The sequence below is a fragment of the Lutjanus erythropterus genome, chromosome 16 (assembly GCF_056507025.1).
Source record: "Lutjanus erythropterus isolate fLutEry1 chromosome 16, fLutEry1.hap2, whole genome shotgun sequence".
Taxonomy (NCBI): Eukaryota; Metazoa; Chordata; class Actinopteri; order Lutjaniformes; family Lutjanidae; genus Lutjanus; species Lutjanus erythropterus.
The window spans coordinates 21542151-21565726 of NC_139332.1; the positions used below are offsets into that span (position 1 = coordinate 21542151).

The 23576-nt window shown below is 40.2% G+C and overlaps 1 protein-coding gene across 1 annotated transcript in view; it reads left to right on the forward strand.

The window, feature by feature from the left end:
• The first annotated feature begins 255 nt into the window (after positions 1-255).
• pard6gb (par-6 family cell polarity regulator gamma b) overlaps positions 256-23576 on the forward strand; it is a 49681-nt gene continuing 26360 nt past the window's right edge. The window contains exons 1-2 of the mRNA XM_084739171.1: positions 256-620; positions 8887-9109. Coding sequence (XP_084595297.1) covers positions 549-620; positions 8887-9109 — 295 coding nt within the window. The 5' untranslated portion in view covers positions 256-548. The remainder of the gene's footprint in view (positions 621-8886; positions 9110-23576) is intronic.

Consider the following 23576-nt stretch of genomic DNA (forward strand, 5'->3'; position numbering starts at 1 on the left):
CTTTCCATCATTGACTGTAGCCAGATAATAATTTATATAAATAATCAAGTTGTGTTTAATCTTCAACAAACGTTGTATTTTTAAGAGGCTTATAAATATATGTCTGTAACAGGCCAATGGATTATTAATGCTAGTTTTAGTCAACTTTTATCTGCGACGATTGGTTGCTGCGTAGTCCTGACTGAGGAAGCTGTGGATTACGAACGGTAAGTGAATGCCTCATCGGATCCCATTTTTTAGGAGGGCTGATGTCATTTCAAAACTTAACTCACACTCCCAAGTCAACGCGGCGAGTTGCTCACCTCCTCTCCTCCCGTAAACTCCTCTCTCATGTCTGACGGAGCAGCACACTGAAAAAATAAAACTCGGGAGGTGAAATAAACTAAAGTAAAGACGAACTTCTCCACCAGAGACGAAGCGGGAGGATTTATTTTACACCAGAAACCCCGGGACCAGAGCCCCTCTTTCTGCGGGCAAAGGAGGCTCAACTTTTTCTTTTCTTTCTTTCTTTCTTTTTTTTTTTTTTTTTTACTGCAACCACAAAAAAAATGAATCGGAGCTTTAATAAGTCTCAACCTCTGCGGACTGCGGACTGTAACGCGGTGGAAGTGAAAAGCAAGGTGAGCGTTTGAGATTTGTTTGCTAAATGAGGGTTTGAGGAGAAAATAAAGAGTTCACATGGTCGGAGCTGGAGCTGCTCGGACAAACTGTCTGCAACCAAACCACACATATTTTCTCCTCTCTTTGTCAAACCTCTTATCTGCTTCATGAAACAGGAGCCGGACGCTTCAGTTTCTGCATGTTTATACAATTTGCACTGATTGTTTTCTTCTTCTTCTTCACTTCCGAGCATGCAGATTGTGCTGATTTGGCTCTTTCCCTCTCTGACCCGAAGCTGATGGGAAAAACTGGTTTGACATTGTTTCTGAGCAACCTGAAATTAACTGTTTGTTACAATGAGGAGAGTTTTTTTTTTATCTCTGCATTCGGATGTTTTTTTGCAACATTAGCTGCGTTCACTGCGGGTTTTGCTGCTACATAGTTTCAGTCTCCTCATTGTTTTGAGTAGTTTGTGGGAGGCTGAGAGCTGCATAAATTAAGTTAACCAGCAGAAAATGACCACAGTTATCCACCAATTTCAGGCTTATGTAATGCAGACCCACAGTTTGAGCAAACATCACATGAATTTTGTTAACAGGGTTTCTGTAGGTTCTTAAAAAGTGTAAAATCCAATAATGTGAATGTCTCAAAGTGGCTTGAATCCAACTTTGACAGTTAGTGGGAGACTGATAGCTGCATATATTAAGTAAACCAGCAAATAAATGACCACAGTTAAGCAGTTTCAGGTTTATCTAAGAGAGACCACCAGTTTATACAAAATTCAAACAGACATCACCTTAACTTTGTAAACAGGGTTTCTGCAGGTCCTTAAAAAGTTTAAAATCCAATAATGTGAAGGTCTTAAAATGTTAAAAGTTGTATGATTTGTGAAGTTAACAATACTTTTATAAAGTTGTAGTTACTTTTATAAAGTTAGTCTGGTTTGGGCAAAATATTGCATCGATCACGTTTGTAACAACTACAAAATGAAGCCAACATTGATCCATTAACCAATAACACAAACTGTGCTTGTACCCTGCATTTATAATGGTCTTAAAAGGTCTTTCAAAGTCATGCAGAATCCCTGGTCAAATATTTCAATGTCAGACCTCATCAGATAATGTGGAGCTGCATTGTCTATAGTCTTTAAAAGTTTAGTTCTTAATACTGTATTTTGGTGTAGATTTGACAATTTTATAGGGCAGAACTGTGTCAAACCCTTGACAACAAACTGAACAATGTAGAGCTGGAAGGATTGATCCTTTACTTGATTAGTTTTCAACTATTAATATAATTGCCAATTATTTTATAATCAATTAATTGATTTGAGTATTTTTTTTATCTCAACTTCTTAAATGTGAATTTCTTCTTGTTTCTTTACTCCTCTGTGTCATTAAACTGAATATCTCTGAGTTGTGGACAAAAGTGTTTCAGGATTTCATCTGGGGGCTTTTTTGGAAACCCTGACAGATGTTTTTCACCATTTTCTGACATTTTACAGACCAAATAACTAACCAATGATTTGAGAAAATAATCAACAGATTAATCGACAGTGAAAATAATCATTAGACAGCACTGTGAGTAAGTGACAGTGGTGTTTATCAACTCGCTGTGTTACAACTCGCTAAGAGAAGAAAGCATAGCTGATACTGGAGTATTGATTTTGGGAAAAAATTAGTATTGAAAGCATTTCAAACATTTATTATTTTTTGCCACTATTCTGCAGGTACTTTAAAAGTCCAATAATCTGAATTTTTAGGCTTTAAAATGTCTTAAAAACAGGTGTCAGGAATTGAAAACTGAATGGATTATGAGCTTAATAGTACTTCGATAAAATTAATACCACTAATGCAAATTGTGCTTGTACTCACCAAAAATACCAAAAAAAATACCAAAAATAGGTCTTAAATCACATTCAAATGGTCTTTAAAAGTCTCAAATTTAACTTGTTTAAACCTCCAAAAACCAAGCATTTCAATGTCAGACCTCATCAGATACTGTGGAACTGCGTTGTCTGCAGTCTTTTAAAAGTTGTGTTTTTCTTACTGCAGTTTTGTGCAGACTTGACAACAGTTCATAGAGTGTGTGGGCAGAGTGAAAATCATCCCAGATAAACACACGGCACTGTGTCCAATCATGACCACAAACTGAGCAAACTGTGAACTATTTTTACTTGTGCCACAGCCTCTCAAGGACTTCTTGTAACCAGCATTTCTGTCTGAATACCATTAAGATGACAATTCAGAGTGGCATTCGTATGTGCGTGTTTACTCATACCTACACACATGAGTGTGTCTGCACATGTATGAAGGTTGAGCTCCTGAGTCAAAGTTGACATGCCAGAGTGAGATGGGGAAAATGATGTGAGAGGTGACTCATTCAGATCAGAAGTCTTCTCACTGGTAGTTTTGGTTGCCCAGTTTCAGCAGAGTGGTGGTGGTGGATTTGGGGGGGGGGGGCTGTGGTCTGGGAATGTTGTAAGAGGGATAACAGACACTGATGGTGGGTGGGAAAGAAAAGAAAAGGAGGGGACACATTTATTCCAGGACAGAGTGAATACAAGTCCCTAAAATGTCTAAAATTTACATTTACTGATAAAAGGTCTTTAAAAATTATTATATTACAATAGTTTTAAATTGCGTTTGGAAAGGTCTTAAGTATTTATTTATTGAGTGATGCCAACATGGCCTTAAATTCACTCCCCTCTAACTGGATAACAGGGTTGCAATGATTATTGTCATTGTTGATTAATCAATTAGTTGTTTGGTCTATCGAATGTCAGAAAATGGTAAAAGATAATGTCAATTATTGTTTCCCAAATGTCTTCATATTCAGGAATAAAGCAAAAACAGAAACCCAGAAAATATTCACATTTAAGAAGCTGAAACTAGAGTATTTTGATTTTTTTCTTTAAAAAAAATGCTCATTTCAGATGCTGTAGAGATTAATACCATTAAGGATATTTTCTTTCACTCTTATAAATTTATTGAGACAAATGTCTTAAACTCAGCACATTATTATCATTTTGCCTTAGCTTATAAAGTTAAACTGACAATATATCTATTTACTCAGATATTTTCACATCAGATGTGTAGTTTGATTGCGAAATTGTCCTTAAATGAAATTGAAAGGTGGCATTAAAAAGTCTTGCTGATACATGTAGACACCCTGCAGGATGCTCATACATAAATCATCAAAGAGGAACAGTATTTTTGTTGTTTGGAGGCTGGGTGGGTTTCGTGTTTGCTCCTCAGAGACAGGAGTGGTCACTGTGAGAGTTAACCAGAGATTGTTTGTGGGTGGGACCGACAAGCCAGGAGCTGCTGCGTGGCGGGGACAGGGACGGGCAGGTTAAACAGCGTCATCACATCATCAATGCAGGGCTGACTCACTGTCATCCAGCGTCACATGTTTCCCTTTTTGGATCAGATATAACTCAGCACTATAATTACGTCATTTTTGTTCTACTTTTAGTACAACATAATGACCACCTTTAGTTTCACGCCACATGCCTCTCGGTGACAAAGGCGCAGGTAGTAACCAAATCTAGACCATTTAGTTTCAGCTGATTAAACCAGAATGACAGTTAAGAGCATTTGAATATGTGTAAAAACTTCTTATCAAGCAGGTAACTCTTTGAATGTGTAAAAGCAACAACTAAGACTTGATGATCAAGAAGAGTGAAGAGTACAACTGTTAATTAAAAATCCATAGTCTTTTGGGGAAATGACCAAGTATCACCAAACATAATATTGCAACACTAAAGTCCATATTTTCTTACTTCCAGTTCTTTAAATGCAGATGTAAATGGGTGTATAAGGGTGGAGGGGAAAAAAAAGATTATATGTTGCTGTTGGTTTATGGTACACTCATAAGACATAAAAAGATGAAAAAGAAAAATGCAGATGTAAATAATCTGTCCCTCCAAATTTCTATCAGATGCTGGCTTGATGGAAGATTGAAACTGAACCTTCAGTCTTATATAAACATCTTCACTGACTCCAGCTTCACATAAGCACTAGTTATGATGAAGTGCTAAGTCGACCATAAATATTCCATTTTCCTTTGAAGTAGGGCTGGAGCCAACTATTATTTTCATTACCTGATTATTTTCACTTTGAATCAATTCATCATTTAGTCTATAAAATGTTAAAAAAAAACTGTGAAGAATACTTATCACAATTTCTCAGAGCCAAAGTGACGTCTTCAAATTGCTTCTTTTGTCCAACCAGCAGTCCAAAACTCCAAGACTCCTCATTTAATGTCATAAATGACAAAGAAAAGCAGCAAATCTTCACGTTAACGAAGCTGGAATCAGCAATGTTTGACAAAAGACTGGAATGTTTAATCCATTATCAAAATAGCTGACAACTAATTTCAACTAATTGATTGATTAACCAGTTGTTGCTTGTTTGGACATGGCATTTCTAGAAATGCTGCATTTCTGAATACAAGATAAGAGCGCTAGTTAGTTGTTTGAGCGCACAGCTCTTCAAGAACTGGTTCTAAACCAGTACCAGTAGCAGAATATCAAGCTTCTGGACAAACGATACTGTTATCTGTATATATGTAGCATTACATTAACAGCTGACAGGGTAAAACAATCAAATGTTTGGGCTCACTTTACTTAATCTGATGAACATGCAGCTAAATGCAGTAACAAACAAACACTGTCATTATTTTTTGCACCAAATTATATTATTTTATTACCAAATTATCAAATAGTATCAATATTGATATTGATAAGCAGTATCGATATTGGTATCAGTAAAATCCTAAATCCTAAAATTTTTGAAGGAAAAAAAGGTTTTGGTCCTAAACAAAACTTTACCAAACAGTAATTGAAGTTGAATGTTTAGATTCGCTGTATTTCCAGGAAGTGATTTTGTTGTGTTTGTTGTTTGTGTAGTTGGCTGCAGCGAATGTTACGTGCCTGGTTCTCACTGGTTCACATTTGGTTTTCTCAGGGGAAACTGTTCCATTGATAAGCTTATCAGGGATAACACTGGAGGTGTCTGGCTGGCTGTCGTGGAGCCTCGGCCAGGAGCTGGTTTCACTCACTTAAAGCTCTTATCAGACAAGGAGAGAGTGCGTAGGTTGTAGGGGGAGGGGTGGGAATTTTTTTGTGTGATTCATTCCCTCTGCCCTCAGTTTAATTAATCCAGGGTTTCAAGTAGTTTTTATTTTTAGGCCATTTAAAAAAGGTCCATAAATTGATTGGAAACCACTGTTGTATAAACCAAATGTTCTTCTCTCCGAACCAACAAAACTCCATAGTCGAAAACATTTTACCTCGCAAAACACCTGTAGTTGGTCCACTGCTGCCTCAATCTGTTTTTTATTTGTGTTATTGTGTGACTTCAGTAAATTTGAAGTATCCTTTTAAAACGCCAAAGTCATACAACAAGAAACAAACTAACAGATTGATGCAGTGGTAGACCAGCAACATCCGTGTTCTGTGAGGTAAAATGAATGATTTTGCCTGTGGAGTTTGGTTGCTTTGGAGAAAGTGATATTTTGCTTGTATAACTCTGGTTTCCCATCAGAAAGGCTGTCTGATGGCAAAGTAAAGTGATGAAAATATTCTAAATATAGTGTACACGGAAAAGTCTACCTAAAAAATCTCTCAGTGTAAGTGGATAAAAAACCTTTTGTTTCTGATCCTGTCCACAACAGTTCATGTTTGGTTTCTATGCTGGTACTCCTCTCCGCTTCTCCAAACTGGGGGCGTGTCGACCGGCTTCTACTGTAGCTAATACACTTGCTATCGATAAGTACCTCATAAGTGCCCCGTTTTAAATAATCCAAACTATCCCTTTAATCTTCTAAAATGCCAAGAACCTGCAAGCAATTTCTCAGGTGAGTCGTCCCTGACTTACGGAGCATTAGGCAAGGACAAAGCCAGTGCTGGCGCAAGACACAAGTCAGTTATCTTCCATTTTCTCCAGTGTGTCAGAGTTGAGTGTCTCCAGACGTGTTTCAACCTGTTGACATCACTCTGCCCTGATAGGCCTGGAGGACAGGTGATGTCACGTTGGTTCGTAGTGATGTATTCTTAGGTTCAGGGCTCGTTGATTAATCACACCGTGTTCAGACTTGCTCGTACCAGAAGGCCGAGTCCTGCTGGAGAAAACATATTGTTCAGACTGATCACGAGGCGCACGCCAGCACAGAACATTCTGATTCGAAGCGGTGACGGCACATACCGATACACACAAGTATGATTATCATTTGGTAAGTCAAGTGTGGAAGTCCTGCGAGGTTAATCACACTTAATTCGTGTGTAGGTTTCACTTTCTTGAATGTTAAGTGCACCAACTGACAAACCAGTTTGTCAACTTCTTCAGATGTAGGTTGAGTTTTAATAGCTGGAATCCAAGTTGCTCTTGAAAGTGTGCCTCCGCTTGCCTTCAGTGAATCTGGCAGCAAACTACACACCCGCCTGGCATCCCCTTCGTCTCCTCCTAACACGCCTCCTCTTAAATTCATATGTCGTCCTCTAATTACAGAGCTGGTTAATGTATCCCCCTCGCTCTTCTTCTCCTCCGAGTCAGTATACTGCTCCTCTCCTCTGCTACTCTGTCAGCAGTTTTTCTCTCCCTCCTTCTCCTCCTCCTCCATGATCATCTCCTCTCCTCTGCTGTCAGCTTCCCTCCGCTGTGAGCTGATGATTACAGTAACAAAAAGCACCTCAGTCTACAAATTACCACTGTGATTCAGACACCGGTGCTACAGCGATTGTGTGTTGTTGTTGTGGTTTATGGAGCCATGCTTTTGTGCCTCCTCCTCAAGTCCATTCTTGTCTGTGAGTCACATGATGACCCCAAAGTGACCCTCAGCCGTGCTCTCATTGGTAGTTAGGTACCCAGCCAGGAAAGAGGCCGTAGCACAATTGTTCATGTCTGTGCTCTTGTGCGTAAACGGCGGGCGGGAGGTGGGGCTGCCTGCCGCTGTCAGTTACATATACAGAGACAGCTTACTCATCTACCTGTATTGTTCTATTGTACAACAACCCCCTTCCATTTTCCTGCTGTTTTCTTGGTCACAGTTACATCTGATGTGCAGATGACGTTTATTCTGGGGATGATGTGATCTTGGCAAGAAGTGTAACACAAAGCTCTGCAGGGTCTGCACCAGGAAGTGGTTCAGCTGAGGTGGTTAGCCACCCAATGTTGTGATGCATCTTATCTTGATGAATTTGACAGCCTAAACAAGGCATGCTCAGTTCCCACTGTATACGAGAAACATGCATATATTCACTTTCTTGGAAACAGCTACATGAGATGATTGATACCACTCTCATGTCTGTATGCCAAATATGAAGTTAAAGCCAGCAGCCATTTAGCGTAAATTAGGTTGACCATATTTTCAAAACCACAAAACAGAATCCTTGAGTGTGCTGCATGTTCATGCACGTGCACATGTGTATGCACTTATGCATGCACCATAGGTGTTTTCATCAGGATGAAGGACAATTGGGCTTAGTACACTTACTGAATGCGCCTTCCATGCCATGAATGCAGCATTTCATGGCCAGGTACTGGCGTCATAGCTTATGACACTTGCTAATGACTCATAGCTGGAGCCTTGACAACAACACATTGATTGATTGACCCTCAAACAGGCACATAAGTGAATTCAGATTTTTATATTGGGTTAGGTAATAATGGATAGTTTACCTTAGCATAGCATAGTGACTGGAAACCGGGGAAAACAGCTAGCTTGGCTTTGGTTTTGAACACATTAAACACATAATATATTATATAACATTTGTCAGATTTCGAGGTGCTGGTAGGAAGATCATTAAACAGACTCGATAAGGATGTCTTGTTTTATCTGACTAAAAGTCCAAACCCCCAAAATATTCAATTTTACTACGTTGTAAGACCAAGAAAAGTTGCAACCCTTTATATTTGAGAACCTTAAACCACCAAATGGTTGATATTTTTGTTTCAAAGGTGATGACAGTTTCTAGTTCTAACATTTATGCAAGTTGTCTACATCTATACGAGTGTAATATGTAAATGTTTAAACAGTGACACTGCTTTGGTTGCATTAAAAACAAGCTTTTCAGTGGATTTCAGATAATTCAGTTTGTATTTTAGTTTCAGGTCATGACCATATCTGAGCTCAGCGGACTTCCACCCTGTTCATTTTATGTGTGCCAGTCAGATCATTTAGATAAGTGCGTGAGGTCGGACATCCCGGTTTCCTCTTCCTGTTTGCTTGTCCTCCTTATAACTGTCCCTTTAATGACCTGTCCCGTTTGATCTCGTTTCTCTGCAGTATGGGGCAGAATTTCGCCGGTTCTCTGTGGACCGGGTCAAGCCTGGAAAGTTTGAGGAATTTTACAAGCTCATCCTGCACATCCACCGCATCGCCAATATGGAGGTGATGATCGGCTATGCTGACGTCCACGGTGACCTGCTGCCGATCAACAACGACGACAACTTCTGCAAGGCGGTGTCAACAGCTCATCCACTGCTCAGGATCTTCATACAGAGACAAGGTAAGTTGTGTGACAAGTTTTTAGGACAGCATGGTGGACAGCAGGAATAGGAATAGGAATCAAGAGCCTGTACTACATTGATACCGGGTCAGTACTGAAATATTGATAAACTCCTGGACAAAAGGTGCTGCTGTCGATATTTTATGTAACATTTATTGACTCTAAAGATCACATTCAGACATAATCAGGCAGATGGTTGTGCAGCAGTGTGGGGTTGTGCTTAGAACACAACCGCTGTGAGACAATTGAGAAATAGACTAATGTTTTATTTATCTTATTATCCCTCTACTCATTCAGTTGCTTCTTTGCATTCCAATAAACCAATCAAGGACACCACTGAGAAAAAATAGGGCTTTGTTTTTCCAAAAGTTGACTCTTTTTCAACTTTTATCACCAACTGCCGCTGCATCTTTGTTTTTTTTCCGGCATCCCCTCCCCTGCTAACATGGATGTTAGCAAGTGTGCAGTTGAGACAAAGGGAGAGAGTGAACATGGCAGTGAAGTGCAGTGTCTGTACAGTTTAGGCTGTTTGTCAGTAAATTAATGTTACAACTCATTAAGACCCAAGCCAAGTTCCCATGTCTTGCATGTTGCTGAAGGAGGTTAAGATAAGACGTGGTGCAGTCTTAACAGCAGCAAAGTGGAAAGTGAAGCATCAGTAGAAAATAATAAATAGATAGCAAGCAATATAAGTAAGAGAAAAAGGCAAATGCAGTTAGCTAGGGTTAGGGTTAGCTTAGCAATGCTTACCCATTGCTAAGCAGGAATCAAGCTTACAGAGTCCAAAAAACCTCTGCAGGCCTCTTTTTCTCCGGCATTGTCTCTCAGAACTGGTTGTTAGTTTGGATAAACTTTTGATGGATGTTTGGTTTCTAAATATACTGCAATGGGTAAACCTATAAAACAATCAGCTTTTGCAATAACTGCGTCTTGGGCTGCAATAATTATGCTGACTTGAATGAAGTTTCCCCACAGAATATTTCCTCATCCAATTATGTGTCTCTTCCCGCTATGGGAACTCGAGGCCTTTTTGTTTACTTCATGCAAGGGTTTTCTGTGTGCGTCTGTGTGTGTGTGTTTTTGTGTTTCCTGCCCTCTTATTGGCTGGATCTGTCTCAGTCTGTGTCTGTCTGCCTGGCTAAGTCCTGTGTCTTATCCAAAGGAAGGGCTTGCAGGCAGATCATCACACACACAAACACATGCACCGCACACACACACACACACACGCACACAGGCCGGTGCCTCGGCAGTCCCATAGAAATCAGGTCATTGAGCAAAGCCTGTATCCCGGCATACCAGACATTGCTGAGAGACAAAAGATCTGCATGAAAGAGAGACTCCTTACTGAGCTCCCTGCGTTTGTGTGTCTGTGTGTGCGTGCATGTGAGTGCGCGTTTGCTCAGAGACAACACCACGGCACCCTGAATGGGAACTAGTCCTCGTCTCTCTCTCATTGATCCCGATTCTGGAGTGGGTCTTGACTGACTGCCAGCCAGCCAGCGAGCATACAAATGAATCTATCAGCATTCACATCTATTCAAACCCTCAATCCTTCGTGGAATGCCTCTCGCTCAGTTGTGTAATGAACATGTACACTCCGGGGTATTGTTTTAATTGTCGTCCAGTGGTTCCAATACAAAAGCTCGCCGCAGTACGGTGAATTATCTTGTAGCAGATTTCCAGCAAGAAATAAGGTTTGGATATTGAAGAGGCCCCACCAGACTCCTCCATTGTGTGATTCAGTGTCGTGAGAGCTCATATGTCTGCAGCTGAATTAACTCAGTGTATGTTGGCTGATAAGACATCCGACATGGATGTAAAAATGATAGATGAAGATAGAGTAACTTTCTTTTTTATTATCTGTGAACTTTTAAACGCAATTAATATTTGTGTGTGTTTACCACTGGTGCAAAGACAGCAGGCCTTTCAAACTTTCTTTAACGTTTCCTTTGCACAATAAAAGTAAAATGTGCAGATTTGCTGTTTGCAAATGCACCAGAGAGGTCCAGATGGTCTAAGAAAGGTACCCACGCTTATTACCTCAGCCAAGGAGGTCATTTTTTTTTTTTTCAGTGCTGTCGGTCTGTCTGTCAGCAGGATTATGGGACTGGCCTTATTTTCATGAAGAAGGGTGTAGCATGGGCCAGGGAAGAACTTATTAAATTTTGGAGCAGATCCTAATCATAGGGCGGATACACAAATTATTTTTCACTTTCATTTAAATTGCGAAACAGGCTGTTTGGCCTTGACGGAGGGCAGCACTCTCTGAGTGCCCTTCTAATTTAAAAAATGGCATATGCTGTGGGAAATAGACACTCTGGTCTTTTCCCACTCTGATTTTTTTTATAATTAGCAGAGGTTTGGAGATTATTTGAAGCGAGCTGGCCTTTCTCCACAATAAAAACTGCAGGAAACCATGAGCTTGTGATGTTTGCAAACTATAAATTTAGGCATCATTTTAACATAGTCTTGTTAAGTCTTGTTAAATGTCATTCATTTCTGAGGACTGTAGTTTGGTTGGTTTGTTGGTGGTTCATACCCATAGATTCAAGCATGTTAGCCCTATACGTCCACATCTTATACATCACTGTTCTATGACACAAGTTGTTTCTCTTTTCTGCCCCACTTTCCCCTTTCTTGGGTCTTTTCCACCAGCTTGAAACCAGTTCTGTTCTAGTGTGCACATCTAATTCTGAACCACTTTGAGCATTTCATCCAATAAAAACGCAGGGTTTTTTTGTTTGTTTGTTTTTTAAACAGAGGTCATATCACATTCTGCAGGCCACTGTGCAACAACTTCAGTTGATGACACATCCTACAATTCTACCACTTAAAACTTGTGTAAAATGTGGGCTAGTTCTCTACATAGCTCCAGGGTTTAGGGTTGGGTGATATCTACCACATATGACAATGGCCACAGTAAAACATTGTGATGGACAATGATATCTTTGCTGAGCCTAAAAGGGTCTTATTATCCGTGTCACATGTCCATAACTTGGTTGTTTTTAAAAAGAAACTAACTTCTTTTTATTTTCTCTTCCAAATATTAATTCCAACAGCCCAACATTAGGGTTCCAGCTATTTTGAATGGCACCGGTTCAAGAACTAATTTGGTGGGAAAGTGGTAGGCTGTCTGTCACTCTCTATAAAAATGCCATAAATCACCAGAGGAACTGACCCTTGCTGGAGGACGGACGTGGTGGTGTGTTGTGGTGTAAACACACTGACACGGTGATGCGCACTGTTGTGACTGATGCTGAAGCAGTCTGAGCATCTTAAGTCTCACTGCAGTCTATTGTTAGTCACTAGACAAAGAGGTGTGTGTGCGTATGAGTGTGTGAGCGCCTCATGTCTCAGCAGAGCTGCCCTGCACTCAGTATGGCGCATGCTGGAGAAAGTATGTGTGTGATAATGACTGTATCAGTCAGTACCAGCCTGTTAGTGCAGGTCACCATGTATCGTCTCCGTCCCGGTCAGCAGACCACCCCTGATGAAAGACTTCACACACATATAAAGGCAGTGTGACTCACCACACAGTCACAGTAGGGACATTCTGTGTGATTTAAACTGGACTCACTGGTCTTTTCATATGGATATGAGTGGGAACAGAAAAAAAAACATTTAATTGGACTGCTCCCCTGACAACTCAGCCCACAAAGTTTTAACATCCCTTTTTTTGTGTCCTTTAAAAGGCAAGAAGATGAACAAGATCAACTCAAGTGGGGAAAAGGGTGTTGCAATTTGTAAAATAATGCCTTTGTTTCAAAATTAGCTGCTCAAACCCCCCAAGTTCATGGATACATTGTACAATAAACAGCTTTAATAAGTTAAAGGTGAAACTCGTTGAGAGACAGGAGGAGATAGGGAGGAAATAAAAGAAAAAGTAGGAGAGGAGGGAGAAATTAAAAGTCCAGTGATGCATCAAGGAATGCAGATAGAACAGTGATTTGCTCAACTGGACTGGATGACTAATAGCTTTCATCAGTACGATAGACCCTCGCCTCCACCCTGAAATCAAGAGAAAGAAAAAAGTTTCTGTGACAGGCCTTATGTCTTTGTGAGGGTTTCATTTGCAAAAACAGATGGAATATCAGTTAAACGGGTGTTTTATTCATTTAACATATGTTTTTCTCAGTGAACTCCTCATATGTGTGTGTGTGTGTGTGTGTGTGTGTGTGTGTGTGTGTGTGTGTGTGTGTGTGTGTGTGTGTGCGCTTTTGTCAATGTTACAATAGGTATTATAACACGTGTGTGTCTCTTTTATCTACCTGACACCCCCATTCTGGGCTTATGTTGCCATTGTTGCTGAGATCACTCGAGCGCGTGCAGCAGTTTTGTGGCAATAATCCTGCTGATGTTACCTGTTGCCCCCTGTGGGTAAAAATGGCAGCTTGTTTAGTGATGACTTCACCTACAGAGTAGAGGCTAAACACTTTGTGGTTTATTCCCAACAAAACACAACGGCCTCTCAGTGTATATGATTGCACAGAGCTCAACTCCAGCCAGAGCGAGGGGGAGTTAAAGGATCACTCCTGTGTCCTGAACCAGGAAACGTACTGATTATTTAACACTAGAGCTTCAACAATTAGTCCATTAATAGATTAGATGTCAACTACTGAATTACTTGCCAGTCATTTTGGTAAGTCTTTTTTTTTTTAAATGTCCAAATGATCTGATTTCAGCTTCTCAAATGTGAATATTTTCTGATTTCTTAAGTCTTCTAAACTGAATATCATTTGAATAATAGTGTAATCGAGACAATGATTAACAGATTAATCACTAATGGAAATAATAAATTGTTGCAGGCCTATTAAAAGCGTTAAGCAGTAGAGTCACTCACAAAAAGGGACAAATGCATCGTTGCGCTTTCAACCTTTCCATTATGGTCAAAGTGAAAACTAAAGATTGAAAAACAGTTCCTCTTGTCATTTGGGAGTAACTCACTGTTTTTTAAGAAATCTCACTGTTTTAAGAAGTTTCACTGTTACTTCTGATTGTGTCTGTACACAGTTGTAGTTGGAAATGGCTTCCACAGACTTGAAAGTTGCTCAGTTTAGACAGTTCAGCAGTACGTCTTTGTCCTTTGTAAAATAACAATGAAAAACAATGTCAAAGAGAAGATCCCTTAAAGGAGTGCTCCTTTGCTGCTACATAACGAGTATTGGTAATATAAAAGCATTACTCTGTCAGCATTGTAAAACTATTAGTGGGTGCACTGAGGCGTAACATTTTTCAGTTTGGGTATATTTCACTTTAGCGGGGTGTTTCTCCAGTCGAGTGTTAGTTGAGTTGTTGTCCTCAGGAACAGAAAATGTCACGAATGTGGCTGTGCCCACAGCAGAAAGCAGCCGTGCTGTCAAATTGTTTGCATAAGAACTGAAACCACAGGCAGTCAGTTTGTAATGTAATGATTAACACGCAAAAATTAGGTGGAGACAAAACTCGGGTCTTGGACCGCTGAACTGCGCAGGAATGTTTGAACGGGATGAATAGTGATGCGTTTCCTGTTTTCTGTTACGTGACTGCTGCGTAAATGACAACAGGAGACACGTGCAGCATGCACAGTGTTCAGAATGTGCAGGTCAGTTCCTGTCTGCGCTTTTTACTTTAGAGACGGGATTTAAGGTGGCACTAAAAATGGGTAAAGAAAGATTTAAAGTATAAACAGTTTCTCCAGCTGCTTCCAGGTCGTTGAACAGCTTCCTCCTTTGAACTGAGTAATTGAACCTTAATGTTTAATATCATTTTCTTTTTCTATTAAAATGAATTTGGTAATGAAAAAAAATATTGTTCTGGAAATGGCCTTGAAGAAAAGGTGTCAGTAGCAGTATTGAAAAATTTCTGAATGATGATGATGATAATGGGTGTGAAGGCTCATCCCTTTTTCTTTCTCAGAGCTCAGCAGTTATGGTTGAAACGAATTCTTGGCCTTTGATTACGTTCGGGTTGAGCCCTGCTTCTCGCATTATTTGACAACAGATCAAGTCCAGATTAATGTTACGGTACTTTTACTGCTTTAAAAGCTTTACAAAAGATGTTCAGGGTATCCAACAATGTCAGAAAAAAAAAGCTGTGGTGAAAATGCCAGTTTGTAGAAAGATGGGGGAGGGTAGTCGGTTCACAGAGGGAAGTTTTGTACTGGGACACTTCTACACTTCTCATGCAGGGGCATCCAGGAGAGGGGGAGGGGCAGGCGAGTGATGGGAAGAAATGGGACGCATCAAAAGATTTGTGGAGTGAACCAGCTCTGTATGTGGAGGTGGACTGGACTCCTTGTCTGGACCAGTGTGTGGGCGTGCGCGATTATAGTGGTTCAGTCATGTGTGGTCAACTGATGATTGACGTTAGATTGGGGTCACATGCATGTTTCCGCATTGAAATTGCTGTGTGAGTTTCTAGATGTTTTTAAAGAGGAGAAAAAAGGGTAACTCCTGTACCCTCGTGTTCACTCAGCTTTTAGTATCCAGTTTAATGCACTACTTTGCAAACTAGTGCTACTAGATAAGTATAACTGTTCATTCATATTCTGCCTCTCGTGCAGAATGATGCAAATTAGGACATAGATAAGAGAGAGGGAACACTGCCTACATAGTTATTCTAGGCAAAGATAAGTCAGACAGGAAACCAGCGACCGAGCTCAAGGATTTCGATATTTCACCAACCCAGTCAAAGATGATTTGAAGTCAAAGTTTAGCAAAACTAGGTTTTAAATTAGTACATCCAAATTTTAAATTAAGCAAAACAAATTTAGTTGATGTGAACCTAAATTAAGTAGAGTTTAATCAATATGGAGGTGCTTGGAATAAATAAAAGATAAGTTTGAGTGTCGTCGTGACCTAGTAAGTAAAAAAAAGAGGGGGTTGGGAAACGTTAACTTTTCCCTGCTCTGTATTTCTTAACAAAATGTTAAATTGTTTATTAGTTAGAAGTTAGAAGTTGATTTCACTGCCACTCTGATTTCTCATCCTTTACAAAAACATGTTGGCTGGATTATCAGCTGTGTTGTTAAATGTATCTGGGTTTCGAGTAAAAACTAAACTGAGGTTTAAATATAATATTTGTTCATGTTATGCTAGCTTAAAAGTTTACAACATAAATTGAAGTTAAATCATGAATTTATCAGTATTAAATAAAGAATCCTTGCTGGTGCAACCCAGCTATAATTTGAACAACCCTCTTTAATAGTGAAAAACACTGGACAGTATCTTTTCCCACAAATTCATGTCTGGAACAGAATATGACCTGTAAATCAACGCTGCTAATGTGCTGAAAGGCTTCTGCAGCTGGCAAACTGACACAGTCGAGCAGGCGTTGGTGCATAACTACTAATTCCCCACACTACAGTAATGATTGTAGTAATCTTGATGACAGTCTTTCATGGAAGTAGAGGACAAGTAGAGTTCAAATAAGGATATGTGCATTAAGTTAGATTTCAATTTTACCTGTAATTACACTAATGGTAGACAGAAACGGCCCTGAGCCAAGTAAAACACAGGCCTGTTTTTGAAAGCCCAATTTTTGGGGGGGAAAGTGGAGTTGTTTTTGTAGACAGTGCCAGTGGCCTGCACACAGACTAAACTTTCAACAAAGAGAAGAGACCCCTGTTTGGCAAAGGGCTAAAAGTTTAAATAAATAGAGCAGAGACGAGGTAGGCCAAGGTCGAGTCTGTCTGTGTGGCTTCATATCGAGCACGCTGAGCACCCGACCGCTCTCCACACCTGTGAAAATTAGCGGACCAGATGCCAACATCGGCCAAGCTAAAGAGAGATGTGGCACCACAGCACAAACGCAAAAACGGCAAAATGTAACAGCAGCAGCTGCGCCAGTTAAAGCTGACATCCAGACGAGAGCTGTTTCTCAACACGCTGGACCGCACAGTTGCCTGGAGATCAAAGAAAAGCTGGCGTTATTATATTTCTATGGCTGCCCTCACTGTCTGCACTCTGCTGAATTTCCACATTTGGCTCTTTTGCTTTTTTCTTTTCACATCTGTAAAATGAAAAAAAAAAATCTGTTGTTTATAGAACAAAGCTTGGCAAACTGTGAAAAGAGAGTCTTTGACACTCAAAACTATTAAGAGAGTACAAGAGAAAACTAATGCAGCATGTTGAAAAGGTTTGAGCGAAAAGTTTATTCATTTCTGCAGTGTATTAGTCACAGTCAAAAAAATGTTATTTCAGCTGTAAAATTAAACCCAAACTTCTCGGTTTCAATATTTTATATACTATCATTCACTTAAAACATTTTGTTATTTATTTAGAGTATTTTACACACCAGGAGGAAGCACTAAGGTTTTGGACATACAGTTTGAGCGTACTAAATAGCATCTTGGTAAGGAAATTTGGAAACAAGCAGTTGGTGACTGTTACCTAACACTAGTTAAAATCCTAAGCCAAACAAATCGGTGAAAAAAAAAACCCTTCTAAGAGTTGGTTCCCCTACATGGTTAGAAGGGGAGGGTGAGACAAGGTGTTCACGATCTGCAAGTTCACCGCTACATGCCGGTAAATCCTACACACTGCTTCTTTTTAAAGTACTGAACCCGAATCGTGTGTAAAGAGATGTTAGGTGATAAAGATGATGGGCAGTGATTTGACCTTAACCCGACCTGACCCGACCTTAAAGAGTCACACTGGCCTGAAGCAGGAGCTCTGGTGGACTCATTTTAGAAGTCCATTAGGTTTTCAAGGAATTTTGTTCTTAATGATTCAGTCTGTTGTTTCATTGTTAAAGAATAACTGGACAGAGAGATAGCATATAACAGAATAAAGAAAATGAAAGCCTGTGAAACAGAAACTCTGCTGTCATAGCCTTCATTTAATGTCTTAAAACAGTTACAGTCCAAATGTTGCTGAGATGGAGAGGAAGTTTTGTGGGATAGAGTTTGTTGTTTTTGTCTGGTTTTCTGGTTTTGCTGAAGTCCAATTGCTTCAACTTTAATAAGTTCTTATTTCCTCTCATAAAAGAAAAAGTTTTGCAAGTTCTTCAGTGCTCATGTTGCATTCTAAGAATTTGAATCATTAAAGCTTTTAAAGAATACTCTTTAGTTCGAGATGTATGATTTGTGGTTTATCATCTAGTCTAATTGTTCTTTTTCTCTCTTGGTACCAGTTCTTATAACCTCAACTTAGGGTTTCTGTGGATACTGAGTAGTGATTTGATACCAGTGCTGTTTTAAGTCTGTGCATCACTCAGTGAATGGGGTCATTTTTTATGTAATGTTACGTTTGGCCAAGAACTTTTGGATTGAATTTTGTAATGACATTTAAGAAACTGGACGGGTCACATCGAGGCCTGATAGCTGATCTGGTTGATACCTACTGATAACAGCACTGTAAAATTCCTCTGATACAGATATGATTCTCCAGGAGTAGTCTTTTTTTTTTTTTTGTTGGAGCTAAGACCAATGCTGCAAACCTGACTTATTAAGTTACTGACTGACTGACTCAATGGTACAGTGAGTACCTGGTGTATATATTGTACATAATCTGTGTTACTGAACTGTGCACACAGATGCTACTATTCCAGTCTTTATCTCCTGTTTTGGTTTGTTTTTGTGGGGACCTGCAATAAAACACGGAGTGGAGTTTTTGAGTTAACTTCGGACTGAACAGTTTTGGGGATGTGGGGAGAACTAAATGAACTCTATTACGGATTGGATTGAACTTGGAATTGGTATCAGAATCAGTACTGGTAAGGAAAAATGTTATTAAAACTTTACTATAAATAAGATGCCAGTACCGATCCAGTGCATCAGTTTTCTTGCATCTGTAATATGTTTCACTGTCTCACAATTGCACAGATCTAATGTAAAATATATAAATACCTAAAGCAGCTTTTATGCATTTTAGCCCCACAATCTCTGTTGTGTTCCTCTCAGTCTGTGCTGTTGTAGTGGCTGACTGCAGGGACCCTGTCAGCACATCTGGCCACTCTCGCACCATGGCCAGAGGGCTTCTGAGAACACATGCGAGTGTGTGTTTTTGTGTGTGCATTGTGTGTACTTTTGTCCACATGGTCTGCTCGCTAGATGGGATTGTGCAGCAGATGTGTCAACATGCCAGTGCTCAGTCATGGTAGCTGCAGGTTAAAGCTTTGACCCCGCAGCATTTGATCCATGTTGACAAGAGGAAGAGCCACCTCAGTAATTAGCGCTGGCTCTTTATCCCAGTCAGACCTCACAAAGCTGATTTAGTCCTCGGACACTGGATTAGAATAGATCTCTTGATTAGTGTAGATAATGCAGACTTTATTCATGCCAGCGTGTGGCTTTTTCTGTTTTCTCCTTTTTGCTCATTTGAATTTGTACGCTGGTTGGTACATTCTAAGTTTGCATGCCAGCCATACAATCAAATGCCACGAGAGGCAGAAAGCATCCTTTTCCTCATTCCAGCAGATCTATTTTGGGCATGTAAGGACACTGCCTTGTTGCTTTGCCTCAGTGTGCTTTTGTGACTCCCTTTACAAAACATCACAGTCATTAAGGGTGAGTTTGAGTGTGGTCTGTTATGCCGGGACTTCCACTACCTCTAGCCTTTGTAGCAGAGAGCTGCCGCAGGCTGTGCGAGGAAGGAGCTGGTGAAGTGAAAGAGATCGCAGTGAAACAACAGGCCTACACGCACACTGCCTACTGCTGCTTGGAGGGAAAGAAGACAGCAGCTGTCAGTTACAGCTCGTCTCTTGTTTTTTTCCCTTTCTCTTGTGCTTTTGTTTTCTTTGTTACATCTCCACCCTGCTAAGATTTCCCTTTTCCTGAGTGCGGTGGAGAAAGTGTGCAATTCCTGTCATACAGACACCAGAAAAACAGTGCAACCCGTCCATCTGATCATCTTGGTCCACGAGAGTTGACGCATTGTACAGCCTGTAGAGCCATCGCAAAAGACTTCCTTTGGTCAGGTGGCAAACTTCCGATTTAGCCCTCTATTAACTTGAATGGGATAAAATAATTTAATCACATGTCTCCTCTAGACTTTCCATTTGTTACTGGACCAGGTTGATCAAATTCTGATAGTAAAACAAGTCATTTGGCTGTGGTTGTGATGCTCAAAAAAACTATCCACTGTTTTATAATTTATATCTATGGGGACGCAGTCTTTTTGGGCCGTAGAGCATCACGTTACGCTTTCATTACACTATGTCAAATTGGCTTCACAGCCTGACGCTCTTCCTGGGGGTTTGCAGCTGACAGATATTAACCAGACAGTTAACATCTCACCTGCAGTTCAGAAGAGTGGCAGAAATAGTGGAGAGGGCAAGAAAACGTGAGAAGAGGCAAGAGGAGAGAAGCAGAATGTTGAAAGTTGGGGGAAAGACATGGAGAGGGAGAGAGGAAAAAAAGGTAGAGGACAAGAAATTGTCAGGGTTGTATTATTATCATACAATTGTCCATTAAAGAAAAGTTACAAAAAAGTTAACGTATGCTGTCAATTCTAGTTTTTAGAAGGAAAATCTGAAATGGCAGTTCAGACTTGTAAAAAACAGTCAGTTGGAATCGGATAAGACAATTCTGATTGGTGCATCTTTATTCAAGAATGCTGTTTAAGTAGCTGCTCAGACCGATCCTCATTCTTTTCACATTAGAGCTCAGGCATGACTCAACTGTTAAGGGCAAAGGGGGAGAAAACCACGGCAGACAGTGGGGAGTCAGCCTGACAGTAAGAAAGACAGACAGGCGGAGGGAGGGAGGACTGGGCAGGTTGAGTCCACCTCCATCCTGTGGTCTGGCTCTTATCCTCTTGTTGCAGTCTGAGCCAACAGAGATCAGGAATCAGGAATTTTTTGGGGGGAAGAGGGGAAGCCCGTGCAGGCAGAGGTGGCACGAGCAAATGTTGTGCAGACAAAAAGCCTTTTATTAGAGCTTTTTGTAAGCTTTAGACAGATACTTTGATGACACATCTGGGTCACATTCAGAGGGCAGCAGCAGCAGCATGGGAAAATACAGCGCCTCATCTCAGGCAAGTGAGGTGTTTAAGGCCTCATCGGTGTCGGAAATTTTCCCGCCGTTTGCTGTGTGCATGTGTCACCGTGCAATCTCAGCGCCATCTCAAATAAATCTCCATCTCTATGGGGAAAAGTTTCTGTGCTGTAAAACCTTTGAGGTAGTGTGTGTGGGCTTCTCAGTAAAAACCTGTGTGTGGCCTTTTCTCTGCATGTCTTCAGACAATGCCAGCCATAGTTAAAGTGTGATGGAGATGCCTGGTGCCTGCCAGGAGCAGGACGTAGCGGCAACAGCCATGTCCGACGGGGAGCTGCCTCTCTTTGTGCTTCTGACTGCAAACCAGCTGGGATGATGCTGTAAATTATGTCAGCTGGCACAAAAAGGGACAAACAACGCAAATCCACACCAGTACTAAACATGCACTCACACACACACACACACACACACACACACACACACACACACACACACACACACACACAGTCCAGTGTTCCATGACATTGAATTTTTTTATGATGTGAGTTGTTTCATAATAATTGCACCACTTAAGTCTTTTATTTTAAAAGGATAGTTCAGATGATTTGAAGTGAGGTTGTATACAATATTTATACTTATTAAGTGTATGCAATACACAGGATACATTTGGAAGTATGAGGCTGTAGCGTGCTGGACAGTTTGCGTGACCCCATGTCACGCAAAAGTATCAGTTTAGGCACCGGTATTGGAGTAGTAGTATTAGTTTGTTTGTGTTATTGTATTTCTTCTTTGTTTTAAAAGGATAGTTTGGATTCACGCAAGTTGTATAATAATACAAACAAACTAAGTTCTGTGAGATAAAATTACTGATTTCTCCTATGAAGTTTGATTTGTTTTGAAATTGTGGTGTTTTGCTTATATAACTGCGGTTTCTGATCACAAAAAGGCTGTCTGACAGCAAAGAACAGCGGTGAAAATATTCCAAATATAGTGTACACTTTAACTGCTGTTTGTTTTTTACCTTTTTTGAGTGGCTAAAATACATTTTGTTACTGACCCTGTCCACAACAGTACATCATTTAGCTTCCATGCTAGTACTCCTCTCTGCTTCTCCTAACTGGCGGCTTGTCGACCACCGTCTACGCTGAGAACCAATAAGTACCTCATACAACCCCAAACTGTCCCTTTAACTGTAACAAAGCTTTGCAAAAGATGCACACATGATTGCTTTCGGGTGACCACATGCACATGTTTATATGCATCACAAATCACAGCAGCCCTTTTCTCTGTTGTTGAGGCGTGGGAGGGGAGGTCCTCTGTTTTAATTAAACTTGTAAGGGCTGTTGTGTTTGGCAAAACTATATTGGTGTTTGTGTTTCCTAAGTCCCTGCTTTCATTTTGGTTTACGACCTCCCTTTGAACTGCGTCCCCGCTCCCCCACAATGAAGTTTCCAGACCAAGTGGGACTGGAGTGTCTGTGTCAAGGCACTCCTTCTCTCATCTGTTTGTCACTTTTGTTGAGCATTTCATGGATTTATTTTGTTATTTTCAAGAGTCAACAGTGTTCCCCTTTTTTGGTTTTACGTAATCACGCAAAATAGGAAATTCATCTTCCAACAAAACCGCTCAAAAGTTTCCTCGAGTGTTTGACGTTCAAATTTCCTGAAGGACGCAGCTGATTTGCAGCTCTTCAGATTGGTAAAAATGAAGTATATACACAGCTGCTCTCAATTCAGGAATGCTATCACACCTCGACAGACTTTCTGTTATGACTACTCTGATTCTCCAAACTCAGTGGCTGAGTTAAAATTGACCTCATCCTGCATCTAAGTAGAGACGCAGGCTCTGGAAATTGAATTCTGGACGTGATGAATATAGCCGGTCCTTCGGGGACAAACAAACAACTTCCTAAGCCACCACCACCGTGGCCACTCCTCAGCAGCATGAACCTTCAAAAGAGAGAAAACAAGCTTGAAATACCTCTGTGCCTTATTTCTTCCCCTCAGTTTATGGCTTGAAAGTGGAATGAGATCCTGTGACATGTTTGACTTTGAATTTCCAACTGTGTGTGGAGTTTTTGTTCTTTGTTTGTCATATTGTTTGTATGTTGTCATAAGAATAAGCAGCACTGTTTGTTTTGAGATTTCCTCTGTTTTATCCTGACAGAATAAACCAGTAATTCTAACACATCTGTTTATCAATACAATAAGATTTTACTTTATTTTAGAGCCATGCTATATGATTTTACATTAGTTTCCTTGTAGTAAATTACCATAGACCTAAAACACTATAAACACTTTAAAACAGTTAAAATATAGCATTTTCTAAAGTTATGGTTTTATGAATGGACTTGAATTTGAGTATGCGCCTTGAAAAGTGCTTGATTTTCAACATTTTCTGGTGTATCATTGACAATAATATAATATTTATTAATATATGATTTTTAAAAAAAAAACTAACATTCAAAGAATTGTTTGGTATTTTGAAGAATTTCTGACCAACAGCTACATGAGAAGATTGCCACTCTCATATTAGTCTGTTCAGTAGAAGGCC